Source organism: Heterocephalus glaber, unplaced genomic scaffold (genome assembly GCF_053883595.1).
Source record: "Heterocephalus glaber isolate CG9 unplaced genomic scaffold, H.glaber_assembly_v1.0 deba00000738, whole genome shotgun sequence".
NCBI classification, from domain to species: Eukaryota; Metazoa; Chordata; class Mammalia; order Rodentia; family Bathyergidae; genus Heterocephalus; species Heterocephalus glaber.
In genome coordinates, this window is record NW_028258161.1 from 10,699,460 (window position 1) to 10,717,953 (window position 18,494).

The following is an 18,494-nucleotide window of genomic DNA, read 5'->3' on the forward strand; positions in this document are numbered from 1 at the left end:
CATAGAACATGTTTAAGTAAGTGCAAAGGAATGGAAGTTATCCCCTGTATATTGTCAGACCATAGTGCAATGAAATTGGAGATCAATAGCAAAAGAAACTTCAAGAATTTCATAAACACATGGAAACTGCACAATACACTTCTGAATAACCAATGGTTCACACAGGAAATTGAAGAAATCAGACAGTTCCTGAAGTTAAATGACAATAACAGTACAACATACAGGAATCTATGGGACACAATGAAAACAGCCTTATAAGGGAAATTCATAGCAGTGCACACTCACATGAGGAAAACAGAGTGAGCCCAATTATACAACCTGATGCTGAACCTCAAGCTTCTAGAAAAAGAAAGGCAGGACAAACCCAATGCTCATACAAGGGAGGAAATTATAAAGATCAGAGCAGAAATCAATGCAATGGAGACTAAGAGAACAATACAAGTAATCAGTGAAGCCAAGAGTTGGTTCTTTAAGAGAATAAACAAAATTGACAAACCCTTAACCAACCTTATCAGAAAAAGGAAAGAAAAGGCCCAAATCTATGCAATTAGGAATGAAAACGATGAAATTACAACGGACCCAGCAGAAATCCAGAGGATCCTCAATACCTACTTCGAGAACCTATACCCCAATAAGATGGAAAATACAGAAGAAATGGACAGATTCCTAGATACATGTGAATTACCACAGTTAAACAAAGATGACGTAAAAATTCTAAATGACCCAATATCAATCAATGAAATTGAAAATGTAATTAAAAGCTTACCAACTAGGAAAATCCCAGGTCCTGATGGCATCACTGCTGAATTCTACAAGACATTTAGAGAGGGACTACTGCCACTACTGTTTAAATTCTTCAATGAAATTGAAAGGGAAGCAATACTCCCAAATTCATTCCAGGAAGCAAGCATCACCTTGATCCCCAAAGCAGAGAAAGACCCAACTGAAAAAAGAGAACTATAGGCCAATCTCACTAATGAACATAGATGTAAAAATTGTTAATAAGATACTGGCAAATAGAATGGAGAAGATCACCAGAAGATCATACACCCTGACCAAGTGGGATTTATCCCAGCCATGCAGGGATGGTTCAACATATGCAAATCAATCAATGTAATACACTATATTAATAGAACCAAGGACAAAAACCATATGATCATTTCAATAGATGCAGAAAAAGCATTTGACAAAATCCAACATGCATTTATGATAAAAACAATAGATAGATGGACTCTACCTCAATCTGATAAAAGCCATCTATGCAAAACCAACAGCCAATAAATATCGTACTAAATGGTCAAAAACTGAAATCCTTCACACTAAAATCAGGAATAAGATAAGGATTTCCACTATTACCACTCCTGTTCAATATAGTTTTGGAAACATCAGCCACAGCAATTAGACAAGGGAAAGAAATAAAAGGAATAAAGATAGGAAATGAAATCAAATTGTCATTATTTGCAGATGACATGATACTCTATATAGAAGACTGCAAGAACTCCACCAAAAGTCTTCTAGACTTAATAACCAAATTCAGTAAAGTAGCTGGATACAAGGTAAACACACAAGAATCAATAGCTTTCCTCTACATGAACAACAAACTCACTGAGGCAGAAATAGGGCAAACAATTCCTTTCACAATTGCATCCAAAATGAAATACCTGGGAATCAACCTAATGAAAGAAATCAAAGACCTCTTCTCTGAAAACTATAGCACTCTGAAAAGAGAGATTGAAGAGAATATCAGAAAATGGAAAGATATCCCTTGCTCCTGGGTAGGAAGAATCAACATAGTGAAAATGGCCATACTTCCAAAACTGCTATATAGATTCAATGCAATCCCAATTGAGATCCCAGCAGCATACTTCACGGACCTTGAGAAAACAATCCAAAAATTCATTTGGAACAAGAAGAGACCTAGAATAGCAAAAGCAATACTAAGCAATAAAGACAAGGTAGTGGGTATCACAATCCCCAACCTGCAACTCTACTACAAAGCTACTGTGATAAAAACAGCATAGTACTGGCAAAGAAACAGACCTGAGGACCAGTGGAACAGATTAGAAGATGCAGAAACAACACCAGACACACTCAGCCACCTCATCTTTGATAAAGGAGGCAAATTCCCTCACTGGAGGAAAGACAGCCTCTTTAATAAATTGTGCTGGAAGAATTGGGTTTCAATTTGCCAAAGATTACAACTAGATCTATATCTCTTACCAGGCACTGAACTAAAATCAAAATGGATTAAAGATCTAAATATTAAAACAGAAACACTAAACTGGCTGGAAGAGAGTTTAGGAAGAACTCTTGAAGACATTGGTGCAGGAAAAGATTTTATGAACAAAACCTCAGTTGCCCATGAACTAGCACAAAGAATCAACAAGTGGGATCTCTTCTTATTCAAAAGCTTCTGCACAGCAAGAGAAACCACCAATAGTGTGAAGAGACAATGCACAATTTCAGAAAAAATTTTCAACAGCTGTCCCTCAGACAAAGGTCTACTATCTAGAATCTATAAAGAACTTTAAAAAATCATACCTCCCAAATTTAAAGACCCAATCCTAAAATGAGCATCTGAAATGAACAGACATTTCTTTGACAAAGAAGTAGAAATAGTAAATAAACATATGAAAAAATGTTGAACATCACTGGTCATTTGAGAGATGCAAACAACACTGAGATTCTACCTCACCCCAGAAAGAATGGCTGCTATCATGAAATCAACCAATAACAAATGCTGGCGGGGCTGTGGGGAAAGAGGAACCCTGCTCCACTGCTGGTGGGAGTGCTGACTGGTGCAACCACTGTGGAAATCAGTATGGAGATAGCTCAAAAAACTAAGACTGGAAGTCCCATTTGACCCAGCTATTCCCCTGCTGGGTATCTTCCCCAAAGAATTAAAAGAATCATACCCCGGTACAAAAAAAAAAAAAAGAATCATACTGCAGTGATATATGTGCACCCATGTTCACAGCAGTACAGTTAGTAGCTAAAATTTGGCGACAGGGCGGGGGATTTAGCTCAGTGGTTTTGCCACCTGCTGCGCAAGCACAAGGACCTGAGTCAAACTCTGGTAACAAAAACAAAAACAAGCAAACAAAAAAACTTGGAAACAGCCCAAATACCCATCAACTGGAGACTGGATAAAGAAAATGTGTTTTTTTTTTTTTTTTTTATAAAATGGAGTATTACTCAGCCATAAAGAATGAGAAAGGAGTCATTTTTAGCTAAATGGATGGACATTGAAGCAATAATCTTAAGTGAAATAAATAGGACACACACGTGTAAATACTAAATAGTTTCTCTAGTGTGAGAAACTGAAAGTGTAAATAAGGACTAAAAGGTGTAGCAGATAATGTGAAATAGGAAGAAAAGGGGCAAAAGGAAAGGGGAAATAGGAGGGGTAGGGGAAAGGAAAGAAGGGAATGGAATTAATATGAGAAAAAGAAAAAAATGGAAACAAAGTCTTTGTAAATAGGGAGGGATGGAGGGGTTGAAGAGAGGGCAGGGGAAGGGGGAAAAATAAGAACCAAGAGAGATTATGTAAAGGTGCAAATTTCCAATGATGAATGTCATTATATTGTATAACTTAAATTTACCAATATAATTAATAATTTTTTTAAAAAGGATCCCACCAACACCTGAATTTTAGACTTTCAGGGTTCAAAATTGTGAGAAGATCCACTTCCGGTGCTTAAGCAGCCCAGGATGTGGTACCTCTGAATGACAGTCCTACAAACCCGACACAAAGCCTGCACCTGAATTCTGGTCTGCACCCAAGGAAGTGGCTTAGCCAAGCTAGAATGGATAGTTTTTCAGGAGCATTTTAGCCGACGTCATTCACAAAGGAGAACCAAAAACTTCCAAGCTCTTCCCGGGGCCTCTGACAGACTTTTTCCAAAGTTCCACTGGATACACCAGGGTCCTGTACCCATGGCCTAGCTGCAGGAGGTGCTGGGAAAGGCCTCAGGCACAGCGCACTCCTGCATGTGCTCGGCTCTTTTCTGGGAAAACGGACCCCAGTCCTCAAGCTAGCAACTGTGTCCCAGAGAACGTGGGCCTTGCCTTCCAGCGCCTAGTTCAACGGGGTGTCAGAGCCAGCCAAGGCTCAGCAGGTGATTTGTCAATTTTGTTCCTGCGGAGCACCCGTCACCCCGCTAAATCTTAGGGCTCCAGCCTTCCAGGACTCCCGGTGTTTTCTGGAGCTTCCTTTATAGTGGCCGGAGACAGGCGACAAGACAGGAGTCATGCTAAATCCTTCGGGAGGTGCTGGGAGTAGAGAAGTCTAGACTTCTCTGCAGGTGGAAGTTCCTCTAGGCAAAATTATTCCATCCCTAACCACTTTCATCCTTTCAAAAAGACAAGGAAAGAACCCAAATAAAATCAGGCAAAGTCCAAATATCTTTACGTCCCATCTCTAGCGTCGGCAGCGAGGCTCTGCTGAGCTGGGGCAGTATAACATCCTGACATGCAATATACCCTCCTTCACTCGGCACAGGGAAAGAATGCCGCGGTTCTGCTCTTCCACCTTAAATTATCCAGCATTTGGTCCCCAAACGCTGCCTGCTGAAACTGTGTACTGTGCCTCCTCCTTTCTCCCAGCCTCAGTAATTCTCTTTTTCCACACTCTCTCAGCCCCGCTCCCCGCATCCTTTTCGGCAGAATGGCTAATGTGGGGTTAAGACCATCTTCACAGACAAAGGTAAACTGCAATAATAACAACAATAATAATAATAAAAGATGGGAGAAATGTTCTCACTTGATTCCAATTTTATGGAGTAGACGACTGAAGCGCAGTTTCTGCCTTTCTGATGGGGATTGGTGTAGTACCACATCTACTTTTCAGGGAAAGATGAAAGCCTCCGATCTCCTAGGAGAACAAGCAGCCTTACACTATTTTTTTGAGGGCTCTGCGAAATGTAAGCGGAATACACGGTGTGCAGGCCAGTGGAGACTCAGAACAGAAACTGTGTTTCTTTTTTATTTTTTTTATTATTTATTTATTTATTTTTGGTACCGGGGACCGAACTCAGGACCTTGCGCTTGTTAGGCAGGCTCGGGAACCACTGAGCTAAATCCCTGGCCCTATTTTTATTTTTATTTAAATTTTATTTTATTGCCACATCATAGGTATACAATATAATACATCCATCATGGAAATTTGCACCTTTACATAATCCATCTTGGTTCTTATTGTTCCCCCTTCCCCTGCCCTCCCTATCTCCAAAGACTTTGTTTCCATTTCAGAAACTGTTTCTAAGGACTGTTCCCGTTTGCTTCCTGCTCCGTGTTAAATTGCAGAAAGCCCCAGGCTGCTCGCGAGTGTGGAGGAAGCAGACACCTCCCAGGGCCGGGCGGCGGGGACCCAGCCTGGGCGCCCAGGGAGGAGGAACTGTTCCCAGCGGGGCGCAGGTGGGACGCAGCGGGGCCGACGTCGCCGCCCGGGTTCGGCGCAGCGGTTGGGCTGGGACCGGGCGGTGCGGGTCTGGACCGCCGGAACCAATCTGCGGGCTGCGCGGCGTCCTAGCAACGGGAAGACGCGGCGGCAGGGCTACAGGTGAGCGCGGCCGGGTGCGGGGACCCGCTCGGCCCGGTACTCTGGGCGCCTCTCGCCCTCCTGGGGCTCGGCCCAGGCCACGGAAATAACTCGGATGGGTTTCATTTTATTCGAGAGAGCGAAGCTTCAAGCTGACGCTTAAGAAGAAACATCGTGCCTGGCTGGATTGGTAGAGAAAGCGTGATTCCCAGTCGCTGTGAACAAACTTACAGAAAACTTTTCCCCCTTCTTTATCTTTGAACTTCTTTTCTTTTAAAATTTTATTTCCATTCAAATATATGTGCCATGTATTTGTGTTCATTGGGTAACCATGGTTACACGTTAGGCTTAAAGAACCAGGGGCCTGGTGCCAGGTGCAGACTGTGAGCTGCCTGTCTTGATGAAACAATCTTGGTTTTTGTATTTTTACCTGAGTTACACTGACTATGTTTGACCGTCACTTATTTTCTTCTAATAGTACTCTTCTGCTCTGGCCTTCTGGATTGTCAGGCCCAGTTTACCTTTGGGCTTCTGCTAAGCAGCCTTGTTGAGTAAAGCCAGCCCCTTGTTGTGATTCTGGGACCAATTGAAACACATTCAAGGGTGAGTTGCACTTAACGTTCTACAAAAGTTTCTCGTGACAGAGAGGTCTTTGCGTTTCTTAGTTCCCTTGCTAAGTGTTTTCCAAGGAGCTGCTATATGGTATGTTGACTTTAGCAAGCTTTAAGTTACGCAGTTTCACATTTTAAAAAAATAACAGTTGCAGGGAAGAAATAATTCATATATTACGTATCTTTATGAGATCACCACAACAAATATTTTGCTTAAAATTAAAAGCAGGCAGAACTGTCTACCTAAGCTTTTCTATATAAGATAAAGAAGGCTATTTTTCCTAGTTTATACTTATTTTCATAACATTGGGAAACTCAAAGATCACAGAAGCACCAGTAAGTGATTATATGTTTGAATCTAAAGCATTTTCCATCAATTAGCAATTAGAAACAAGAAGTTCACAGAAAAAAATTGTATGTTAATTGTATACATTTCATCTCACTAGAATTTATCTCTATTTACTTGTATGAAGCTATGTAATTAGATCAGCTATTCTCAAGTGTATCTGATCCAACATTTGGTTTGTATAGCAAATATTTTGTAGTTATACTTTGCTATTCTGAAATCAAGACCACCAATAATAATCTTACCTTTATAATGTAGTTTTAGATGTTGAAAATGCTCTGTTTGTTAAATGAAGGAAAATAATTGTAAATGCTTGGGTACTACTACACTAGAATACATAAGAAAGTTGTCAGATACACTCCAGCCTTACCTAGAATTACCACGGACACAGTAACTCCAAATGCATGCTGATACAGATGCACCATCGCAGCTAAAACTTTATGAATAATATTGGCATTAATGGTATGATTTCCAAAATGCTGAACTCTTGGTAAAGTTCCATGTAAAATGAAGTGTGTATGATTTCCCTTTCACTTCTATTACAGTTACAGTCCTAAAAAATTCAGAATATACTAAAACTGTGAAAAAATACTTTGTGAATTTTGTAAAGTGGAGAACCCTTCTAGACTCATTATTTATCTGACGTTTTTTACTTGCTAGATGCCTGGAGGTCACAGCAGACTTCCTCCTGCTTGGTAGGTGCAGTCCTACTCAGGACATTTTCCATCGTTGGTCCTCCTTACTGAATGCCAGTGATGTCCCCTTCCCATTGTTCTGGTAACTATGTAGACAAATGTGCAATGTTTCTTTACGGCTTCCAGCAGCAAGAGTTTACCTACTGAGAGTCCTGAGATCCTGTTATTGGATTTCCAGGTTTAATACGATACAGAAAGTAAAACCTCCAAGTCCTATCTGTAGAATCAGATACTTCTGACCCTTTTTAATAGTGATGGATGAAAAAAGCTGCAATATTCTATATTTAGCTTTATGACCATTGACCTAATATTCTAGAGGGCAGACTTTAAGGATCGATGTTATTACAAGTGAAAAAACAAACCAGTATAGATTATCTGAAAATAATACCCTTTATGCATTTATATCAGAACCTGTTTTTTTAAAACATGGTTTTTATTTAGTGTTACAGATGTAATCTTTTTAAAGATCATCTTTTAAAACTTTCCTATGTAACCAGAGTGAAATTTATTTCATTGAATTTCTTTTACATTTTATTGCTAGACTTTTGAAAATCTGCTTAGATAAATGCATTGAAAAAAGACCCTTACTTTTTCTTACAAATCTGCAATTTGAACCAGGGAATCCAGCATTTGAATTGCTCAAATATTCTTGCAATAGGATCAATATGTCCTGTACTACTTTTCAGAAAAAATTGAAATTATAATTCACCATTATGTTCTTATTGTTAATTCAGAAGGCGCTTAGGGTGTTTTCAGCACTCTCAGAATCATGTTTATCTGTCATCATTGTGCTGATACAGATGTTATGACCAAAGAAAGTCAGAATTACAGAGCGCCTTCAGCATATTTCTGAATGACTTGTGGCCCAGATCAAGTGGGAATTTCTCATTTAAACCTCCAGCCCCTAGCAGAGCTATGAACCCAAATACTCGCTGCCAGCCTCCTTCTGTTCTTTTTTCCACTTTTGCAGTTTTCTGCGTAGATTTTCTGTCCAGCTACCTGTATTCTCCTTCTTAGGCCCAATGATGTTAGAAAAAAGTTACTGATTTCAGGGCAGGCAGATATTGGAAAATCTGTTGATACCAGTAAGTTTTACTTAGAGCTTTTTGACTATTTTATCAAATTGAAGAGCCATTTCATAATTAAAAAATGAATCTCTAAGATTACGAAGCAGACTGTGGGTTGAATAAAACTAATTTTAAATCTTGAAAATGGAAACTGCGCTGGACGGTGTTGACTCTGTCTCACTCTTTCTGCCCTCATGCAGAGTGTGTGTGAGCTCAGACCCGAGGGGGATTAGTGGAAACCATGGGTTTGGCGCTGACAAGACTGGGGCAGTGGACAGCAGCCGGCTACAGGACGGGGACCCTGGAGCTCACCCCGCTGAATGAAGTATTACTGCAGGAGATCACTATATTTGTGGAGCATTTTATTTATGATCACCCCCAAGAAGCTAAATTTGTTTTTGTAGAACCACTTGAGTGGAAAACAAATTTGGAGCCCTCAGCCTTTGAATCAGGTTATATTGTCAGGTAAGCCACTTAATTGTTTCTAGAATTTAATTTCATTATTGTACATATTTTTATTAATTGGTTGTGTGCTTTGGAAAAGCCACTTAGCCTCCATGTGTCTCAGAAATCCCCTAAATTAGAGATTCCTTACCTGCTGCGCAAGCGCAAGGATCAGAGTTCGATCCCCGGTACCAAAAAAAATAAAAATAAATAAAAATAAAAAATAAATTAGGGATTCCCAATGGGAATCAGTCATTGAAATTTGAGGCTATTTCAATTACCCAACACAGTACTTTATTTAATTTATAAATTTAAACTTCATTTTCTCTTGGTAGAGGATACATTCTCCAGGCCACCACTGCTGCTTCATGCTTGGCCTTTCCACCCATCCCTATTGGCTGCTCCGTGCTAGGAGCCTCTGGTTTTGTGACATCTGATACAGACAAAATCCCTCCCACAGGCAAAGTAGTGATTTAGCAAAGATCATGTCTCAAAAATTTAAAAAGTAAAAATAAAAAATGGGCTGGAGATGTAGCTCAGTGTGAAGGCCCTGGGTTCAATTCACAGTACTCGAAAAAAATGAACAGCCACGTATATACATAAAATTATATAAACACATAATTATGTGTAATAATGCATCCTTAGTTTATTGTGCCTTTTACACAGCTTTTTTCTGTCATCTTGTCTTTTTTTGGTTTTGCATATAAAGTTTGATAGTCTGACCTTATAAAAATAGTTCCGGAGCTACCCAAAGCTTCCTATAAGATGTCTTTTTCCTCTTTCCCCTTTGGGATTATTTGTGACCATAGGGTCAGAATTTCATTTTTAGAACTGCAAAACCATTCTTGACCTGCATCTAAGAATTCTTTAATTCTTAGATTGGTTTTCCTTCTCTGTGAATATTTTGAAAATTTTTATTGGTGTATTTTATGGCTTACTCTGCCAAAGGTCACTTTCTCCCCAAGTTCTTGTCATTTCTGGATGAGTCCCCCATTCTTTGTTGATCCCACCGAAGTTCAGTGTTTTTCCTAACTCTTGAAAAGATAAAAAACATCTGCAAAACCAATTAGAAATATATTAATTCCTTTGTTCAAAGATGGCTTTAAATCATATGACAGAAAAAAATCGTGATTGCCGTTGTATCTGGACTGTGTGTTAATTTTGTGTTCCAAGCACAATCATGACCACATCTGCTTCCTAGGTAGGTGGGTGTTATGCATGCCTCAAATGTGTCACTGTTTTTCTTTCTCTATTCTTGTCCAAATTCTTTTTTGCTTTATTTCCATGCTTAAATTTCTGCATGCTGTCTTTATGTATAGTCTTCTGTTCTAAACATTATATTTTAACATTGTAACACTGTATATATTTGGAAACAACTACCCCTTGTCCTACCTCTGTGGGATTTAGCAGGCACCCTTTCCTTAGGGTAATGCTTCTGGCTGTCATTTTTGTTTCTGGCCTCTAGTGGTAATGTCTTTGGTGTTGGAAGGGATGGGAGAGATCTGGGAGCATTGCTTATTGTATGCGAAGGAAACCAAGCTAGTGTGGCTCTAATGAAAACTAGAGAGGTGCTGATTGCCTTGAAGAAAGCAAGGATACAGCTAAGATTTTGCTAATAGCAGAAAATACTAAATGCTTTCACATCCAGGTCTCACCCGTGCACCAGACCAAAGAAGTCCAGCAAGCTATAGTCACGTGGTGTTTGTTATTTCTAGCAACAAAATGAGTGATAAAAACCAGAAATGGCCTCAGTAGCCAGAAGAATTCATTGTTAAAGTAGTCCAGCTACCTTATCTATGCCTTTTGGTTCCTATACACTTTTCTGGCCCTTACTATTCTTCTTTCAGATAGGATTCAGGTCTGTGTGTCCAAGCGTAAGGTCAAAGTCATCAGGAAAGGCTTGAACTGAAGTCTCTTGGATGTGCTTCTATCATATAATTTTCTGTCATATAATCGTGTCCTTGCGTGTTTTAGAATAAAGGCAATCTTTCTTGTGGCTATACTTTCTCTCCTGTCTCTTCTTCCAAAACAAGTCAGTTTAATCTATTTTAAGTGTATAAAATAGGTAAGCTAACCTGTTGTGTTGGTCTCTGCAGATATTGGTGGGAATGTACTGGTGTTTGTGGCCTTCTCATTGGATGTTGTACGTTTGTATGACTTCTCTGTGGCAGTCAGTAGAAGTCTGAGCAGCTTCCTTCATTAGCCAAATTAACATTTGCTATTTGAAACCGATCCTTTCGTCACATATTGAAAAGCTCTCACATTTCATTGCCATCTTCTTTCCTTTTGTGCGGAGTGTTCTAATTGAATAGGTACAGCACTTTCCAGATGTTGCATAATTCATCTTTTCCATTAGAATAATTCCAAACCTATTTATCCCGTGGTAACCTATGTCATCATCTTCTCACGTTTAATTTTTTTTAGAGAAAATAGCTTTATTTTCATTTTACTACTCTTCCTGAAATACCTCACAGTGAAGCCCACATGTGACTGAAGACAGAGTGCACTCTCATCTGTTAGTGGCTGCACCTACAGCAGCAGTGCTTTGAATCCTAGAAAGGAGTTTGGGAAGTTAACAAATTGATTAATCATTCAGAATCACATTGGGAGAATGTAATTTTCCATTCTTTCCTCTCCTTCTCTGGTAAAACTAGTTTTTCAGTCATGTGTGCTCTGAAGCTGCCATATTTTACTTGCAAGCCTCTTTCTGCTGTATCTTAGTGATATATGTGAATTGGAACAAAACTATATGCTGGTAGAAGTTCTCTGTGGGCAAGAAGACAAATTGTCTCCTCCAGTATAAACACTTGCAGCATAATCCATACCTTTCTAGGCCCTAGTTTTCTGATCAATATTATGAAGGCCTGAATTACATCATCCTTAATGTTATACTCAACCTATAAACATTGTGTTGTTTTATTTCTTTTTCTTTTTCTTTTTTTTTGCTTAAATTCTTTTATTGGTACATTTTAGGTATACAATACCTTTACATTTATCATTGGGTGCTTGTACCTGTACATGATGCATCTTGGTTCTTATTTTTTCCTCATTACCTGTACGCCCTTCACCCCCTCCACCCTTCCCTATTTACATAGACTTTGTTTTCATTTTTTTCTTTTCTCATAATTTTTCCTTTCCCTTCTTTCCTTTCCCCTTCCCCTCCTACTTCCCCTATCCCTTTGGACCTTTTCTTCCTATTTCAAATTATCAATTATTCATTTTAATCATTATTTACACTTTCAGTTTCTCACACTAGAGAAACTATTCGGTATTTACACATGTGAGTCCTATTTATTTCACTTAAGAGTATGGTCTCAATATGCATCCATTTAGCTATAAATGCCTCTAGCTTCTCATTCTTTATGGCTGAGTAGTACTCCACTTTTTTTTTTTTTTTTGGTACCGGGGATTGAACTCGGGTCCTTGCGCTTGTGCAGCAGGTGGTGAAACCGCTGAGCTAAATCCCCTGCCCCAATAGTACTCCATTTTATTAAAAATCACATCTTGGCCCACAGCACGGTGAGGTCCCAGAGCGGCTTGGAGCCCCGTCTTCATCCAGTGCTCTGCTTAGCAGCACGGGCACCTGCAAGGCCCAATTCCATCCCCACCCCCGCCTTCCGGCTCTTCTGCCACCTGGTCCCTCACTACAGAGGCACAGGGGATTATACTTCACATAGTTAAATGTGATAGATTAATAACTGCCACAAATTGTCATTTTCTAAGCTGTGCTTGATGCTATGGTATTGCTGGTTGTAACATTTGGCCAAACATGTTGTGATTGATCTAATCAGTTTTCCTTCTGGTATAAGGAAAATAAAATAGCCTCAGAGTCATTAGAGCCTCAAAACCTAAACACAAGCCATATCTGGAAGACATCTCTGAAAAGCAATCATTCCACAAGGGTTTTAAACATAAGCAACAAAGATACCTGCATTAAGCAATTTTGAAATATGAACCTAAGAATTACACCAAGGACAGTACCAAAAACAAAGATGAGAAGACACTTAAGCAAGGCACAAACACAGGCTTCCACAGGAGTTGTGATAGTGGGCATCCTTGTCTTGTTCCTGATTTTAGTGTGAAAGTTTTCAGTTTTTGACCATTTAGTGTGATGTTGGCTGTTGGTTTTTCATAGATAGCCTTAATCAGGTTGAGATAAAGACCTTGTATTCCAATTTCCTGTAGGGTTTTTATCATAAATGTGTGTTGGATTTTGTTGAATGCTTTTTCTGCATCTATTGCGATGATCTTATGGTTTTTGTTCTTGACTCTGTTAATATAGTGTTATTTATTGATTTATTTATGTATATTAAACCATCCTTGCATCCCTGGGATAAATCTGACTTGGTCAGGGTATGTGATCTTCTTTATGTTTGCCAGTATCTTGTTGAGGATTTTTGCATCTATGTTCATTAGGCATTTTGGTCTGTAGTTTTCTTTTTGGGTTGGTCTTTCCCTGATTTTGGAATCAAAGTAACACTTGCTTCCAGGAATGAATTTGGAAGCCTTGCTTCCCTTTCAATTTCCTTGATGAGTTTATAGAGTAATAGTGATAGTTCTTGTTGTTGTTGTTTTTTTTAAAGAAATCTCGATGCTAAGGACATTATTCAGAAGCTCAGTTTTAGAGAGAATATGTGCATAAGCCCTGTCATTAGCCAGTCTAGAACTTTTTTACTTATTCATCTATCCCACAGATACCTGTATGTACTAAGTACTTTCTGTACGAAGTTACTATCAGAGGTGCTGGTGTAGGGCAGTTTTCTTCTGTACCAGGCAGTACCAGTGCTGTATTAGCTTCCTATTGCTGCTGTAACAAATTACCACAAATTTAATGACTAAAACAGCACAACTTTGTTGTTTTAGAGTTCTATAGGTGATAAAAGTCTAAAGTGAATTTCAGGCTTAAACTCAACATATTAGCAGAGCTCTGCTCCTTCTGGGGGCTCAAGGAGAAGTTGCTCTTTCCTTTTCCAGCTCCAAGAAGGTCCCTGTGTTCCTTGGCTGTTGGTCTTGCATCTCTGACCTCTGTTTCTTTCATTGAATCACCTCTGATTCTAACCCTCCCATCTCCCCTTTGGAAAGACCATTGCGATTATGTTTGTGCCAGGTAATCCGGAATTGTGTTCCCATTTCAAGATGTGTAACTTGATCCATTGCCAAAGTCCCCTTTGCCATGTATAGGGAAGTATTCACAGGTTTTGGGGGATTAGGATGCCCACATTTGGGGGGACATTATTCTACCTCCCATAGTTGCTATCTGCGAGCTTTGATTCTAGTGCGATAGTAAAATGATTTGGAAAAGTGTCTCCCAAGGCCCACGTGTTCAAGGTTTGGTTCTCAGCTAGGCGTTATTTGAGGTAGTGGAGCCTTTAAGAGGCAGAGTTCATGGAAAGAAGTGAGATCATTGCGTGTCCCCTTCGAGGAGATTGAGACCTTGGCCCCTGTTCTTCATCTATGGTTGGTTGTTCCTCCATGAGCTCCCCACCGTGATGTGCTGCCTTGCCACAGGTCCGAATGACTGTGAACTGGAACCTCTAAAACTGTAAGGCAAATGTGATCTTTCCTCTTTTTGACCTGGTCCATTTCCGACCTGGGCCTCCTTAGGCAATCTGGTGGTCCCCCGCTCCCGAGAGGTCACCATACTGATGCTGAACTTAGTGTGGATATCCAATTGGCGTAGTGCACTGCAGCCCAGAACTCTTGGAGTGAAGTGATCCTCCCACCTCAGCCTCCAGAGTAGCTGGGACTATAGGCGTGCAGCGCCATGCCCTCTTTCCTCTTTTTAAGTTGATTATCTCAGGCATTTTGTCACAGTGATGAAGGGCTTACTAACACAGTGTCAGCAGCAAATAATCTGGATCTGTCGGATTTGCTCTTTCTGGTGAATTATAAGCATTCTACAACATCAACATGTTACAAAAAATGTGGACAATTTAATCACTGTTGTAAGTGGTAGAGACATACAGTTAGTTACATAAAAGCACTTCGATATTTTTAAACACAAACCTAAAAAAAAAATCATGAAATGGGCAGAAACACCAATGTAGGGACTCAGTAATTTCTGATCAGGAAAAATCCATTTAGAAAAGCTGCTTATTATCTTAAGGTAGAACAAATTAGGGAGTATAGAGTAGGGAAAATAATTCACAGAGAGGATCTAGTTTGCCTTTTTTCATAGCTTTATTTTTTGTTCATAAACAGTGTAGCCAAGAAAATTCCTAACCACTAATTACTGTGGTCTAAAAATTTTATAAATAAAATAACATCAGAAATCCTCAAATCATGAATGGTTCTGTAGAGCTAGGAATTTTTTTAAAAAGGTGTCAGAAACCAACACATTGTTAGACAAAAATGAAAACTCTGATCAGTTGAGTTCAATCATGAATTCTAGACATTAAAGTTTTCTTTGTGGATACATTCTGCTGCTCACTATGGTTGCTCGAAGTTTGGGGGTTAAAACTGTGTGGGTGCAAGTGGGGAAACAGATGAGCTTCTAATCAGAGGTATTTCTATTTTCTGTGCTTCATAATGAGACATAGAAATAATCATCTGAATGTCGAGATCTAACTTCTAGCGGCATCTGGGTAACATCAAGCTTTCATTTTTCCTCATTTTTTAGTGAAACAACAGTCAGTTCAAAAGAAGTTGATAAAAATGGACAGCCTTTACTATTTCTCTCTGTACCGCAAATTAAAGTGAGGAGCTTTGGGCAGCTGTCACAGCTGGTATTTGCTGCCAAAGATGCAAAGCTGAAGGAGGCTCAAGCTTGTATTGAAGGTGATGTTTACATTGAAGTCTTGGATCTGAACTTTCAGAAAATAATCTAGGGAGGGGGTATCATTTTTTATGATCTTTTGAAAAAAAGTTCTGCAATCAAAAGGTAAAAAGTCATAGGTACCACTTCATGAAGACTTCATTAATTTTTCTTGGCTGAACTGTTTTGTTCATATCAAATTTCTGCTTTAAAACGAAAGGCCTGATCCTTCACCATTAGTAATCTCCTAGGTTTTCAATTTTGGTGTGTGGTTTGAGGAGCACCTTCTCAGCTTGTGGAGAGTCCAGTGCCCTGTGTCCTGTAAGGGACGAGGACCAACATCTGGCTGCCCTCTTTCCTGGCTTGATGGGTGATCCTTTGTTTCCTCCCAAGTGCATTTGGGCTCTTTAGCAGAGATAGACCCTAACAAATCCCCTTTCCAGTATGATTCACAATCTTCTGTGAATACTTACATTTATTCAATTCTGTGAGAAATATTTTTTCTTCTTCATTAAAGATATACAATGAGCTCATTATTGTTTAATTATCTAATATGCAAAAAAGAATGTGATTTGTTGCCTTCCATAAACCTGTTATAAATATTTCTTATCAATAAAAATACCTGATCCTAGGTAATGTGTGATATGTTTTGAGTGTGTGGAAGTATATACCCAGTGGATTTCAGGCACAAGGTACGTGGATTTTGTGCATTGCTGCGTAAGTGGGCCTTAAAAAAAAATAACAAGATCCCAATCTCAGAACATCTCATGTCTACTCTTTATTATTTTTTTAATCTACATAAAAGCCACTTTTGTGAAGAGGGATGAAATGGTGAGTGTAAAGCTGAATTCAGAGTGGAGGCAATAGATGAGACATACTACACAGGCTCCAGAACATTTGGTGTGACTAGTCCTCCTTCACCCCATTTTCCCCTTCCTGTAAGTTTAGGTACAACCTTTACTTTCAGATCCAAACTGCACAGTGCATGGCAATTTGGTAGTCAGTTTTCTGTCTTTCCCAAGAATTCGCCTATAGGTTGATAAAGTGAGGTGCTGAGTAGATGGCTGATCCCTTGATTTCCTTTTCTTTGCTCCTCTTTCCCCCTTCTAAGCAGTCCTTTCCTAGCCTTACTTAAGCCTTTTCTGCAACTTTCTGGTGGCACAGCCCATTTCTTGTTGGAGAGTCAAGGCCACTATTTCAGTCAAATCAAGCTTTCTGCACCAGTATGTTTCCCCCTTCTGACCTCAGTGAACGTGAGTTTTCATCTTTCTTGAATTGCTCCATCCCAAACAAGAGTTTTACCTTTTCTCCCTCATTTTCACACTTTTTTTTATATTTACCAAATTCTCTTTTCAGCCATCACTAGGTTCAAATTTCACACCCATGTCAGCCTTGATCATGAGTTGTTTAATCTTTTCACTATAATTTGGCGCATGTATAAATACTGGTTAGATTTTTCCAACTATAGTATCAAAAGGCATTGAGAATATAAGCAGTTTGAATAGGTGGAAAAGAGTGGCATAGATAGACCTGTAGGCTGAGGGAAGCATGCTGTTTGAGGAAGAAAGCATTTAGGAACACAGTGCTGGTACATATAGACACACACAGTTCTAGTACGATCCTCCTAGGAGACTAGCATTTCTCGGTCTTCAGATCAATTCTAAATATACTGAATATCTATTCTGAACAATGATCCATAGCCAGTGAGAGGAGAACAAGGTGGAGTAGGACTGGGTGGAGGAGGGGCAGAAACCAATCAGCCTTACCCGGGGATTTAGCTCAGTGGTTTTGCCGCCTGCTGCGCAAGCGCAAGGACCCGAGTTTGATCCCTGGTACAAAAAAAACAAAAACAAAAACCAACAACAATCAGCCTTGGTCTTGGCCTTTGTCCTACTAAAGGACCAGGTGTATATAAATGACGTAATAATACACCAAGAGGCGTAAGGAAGTTTCTAAGTACAATAGACTCTCATAAGTAGAGATGAGAAAGAGCCTGTAATGGATTTGTTAGTTGTACTGCAAGAAAGGAGAATGATACTTATTTATTGTTTGATTATCAGCTAACAGAGACCCTGTCGTAAAAATCCTGGGCTCAGATTACAGTACAATGAAAGAAGACTCCGGTGCCTTAAATATTCTTCATAAAATCACTAATGGTGATGACGTCGAAAATGAGACGAAGACGAACATTGCCCTACTGCTGAAGCAACTGGATCTGCACCTTCTCAATGATACCCTAAGACGTATTTCTCCGTGAGTCTTTCATCAAAGAAGTCTTCCAAATAGCTACAAATATCGCATTCAGAGCTATAGAAAAAAATCGCAAGAAAAATAGAGATGCTATTGCTATTAAGTGAAGAAAACATTTTGTTGTAAAATATTATAATTTTATTGGATTTCTCTGGTTCTAAAAAATCAAAATTTGCAGTTAGCATTGCTAAAAGAGTCTAGTGGGATTTCATCCAGTTCTGAAGACACTGAACAGAGTAGTCATTTTCAAAGACCTATAGGCTGAGGGAAGCATGCTGTTTAAGGAAGAAAGCACAATCATAATCATGTAAATGATGGAATTCTAGCACAATTGTTATGTAGAGTTGGTGTAGTACACAACATGTTCATTTCCCCACCATTTTCTACTAGTATGGTATCATTCGAAAGGAAGTGACTCTTAAACTGAATAAATTTCCTGTTCCATTCAGCATGAATTACTAATCTCTGTGTTCTGGCGCAGTTGTTAAAAGAGTACAATGTGGGTAAAATTAAGTACAATTTTAATTGCAAAAACAATCCCCCCTGATAGAATACTTTCTGTAGATTCTGTTTTAACGCCCTTACATTGATTTTTTAAAACATATATTTCAGACAAACACGTTTAAATCCGGTGCCTGTTAAGGATGATACAGAGCTTCTCAAAAGCTTCTGGGGAAAAGGAGAACAGTCAGTCTTGGAATCCACTGAATTCACCTCAGGTATTCTCGGGTTCTTCCTACGCCCCTTACAATATCAGAATTGCCTGTGAAGCGTGCGGCTGCGGCTGC

At 39.4% G+C, this 18,494-nt stretch overlaps 1 protein-coding gene across 7 annotated transcripts in view; it reads left to right on the top strand.

Annotated features, from left to right (window-relative positions):
* Positions 1–5,287: 5,287 nt before the first annotated feature.
* Positions 5,288–18,494, top strand: part of Odad2 (outer dynein arm docking complex subunit 2) — a 174,592-nt gene continuing 161,385 nt past the window's right edge. Inside the window, exons 1-7 of one of the 7 annotated variants that reach the window (XM_087206972.1) lie at positions 5,288–5,560; positions 6,018–6,142; positions 7,157–7,191; positions 8,459–8,723; positions 15,322–15,479; positions 17,517–17,709; positions 18,319–18,425. In XM_087206972.1, coding sequence (XP_087063098.1) covers positions 8,500–8,723; positions 15,322–15,479; positions 17,517–17,709; positions 18,319–18,425 — 682 coding nt within the window. In that variant the 5' untranslated portion in view covers positions 5,288–5,560; positions 6,018–6,142; positions 7,157–7,191; positions 8,459–8,499. Of the gene's footprint in view, positions 5,730–6,017; positions 6,143–7,156; positions 7,274–8,458; positions 8,724–15,321; positions 15,480–17,516; positions 17,710–17,828; positions 18,426–18,494 lie in introns of those variants that run through there. The other 6 variants (XM_087206970.1, XM_004861838.4, XM_087206969.1 and 3 more) reach the window with 6 other exon arrangements.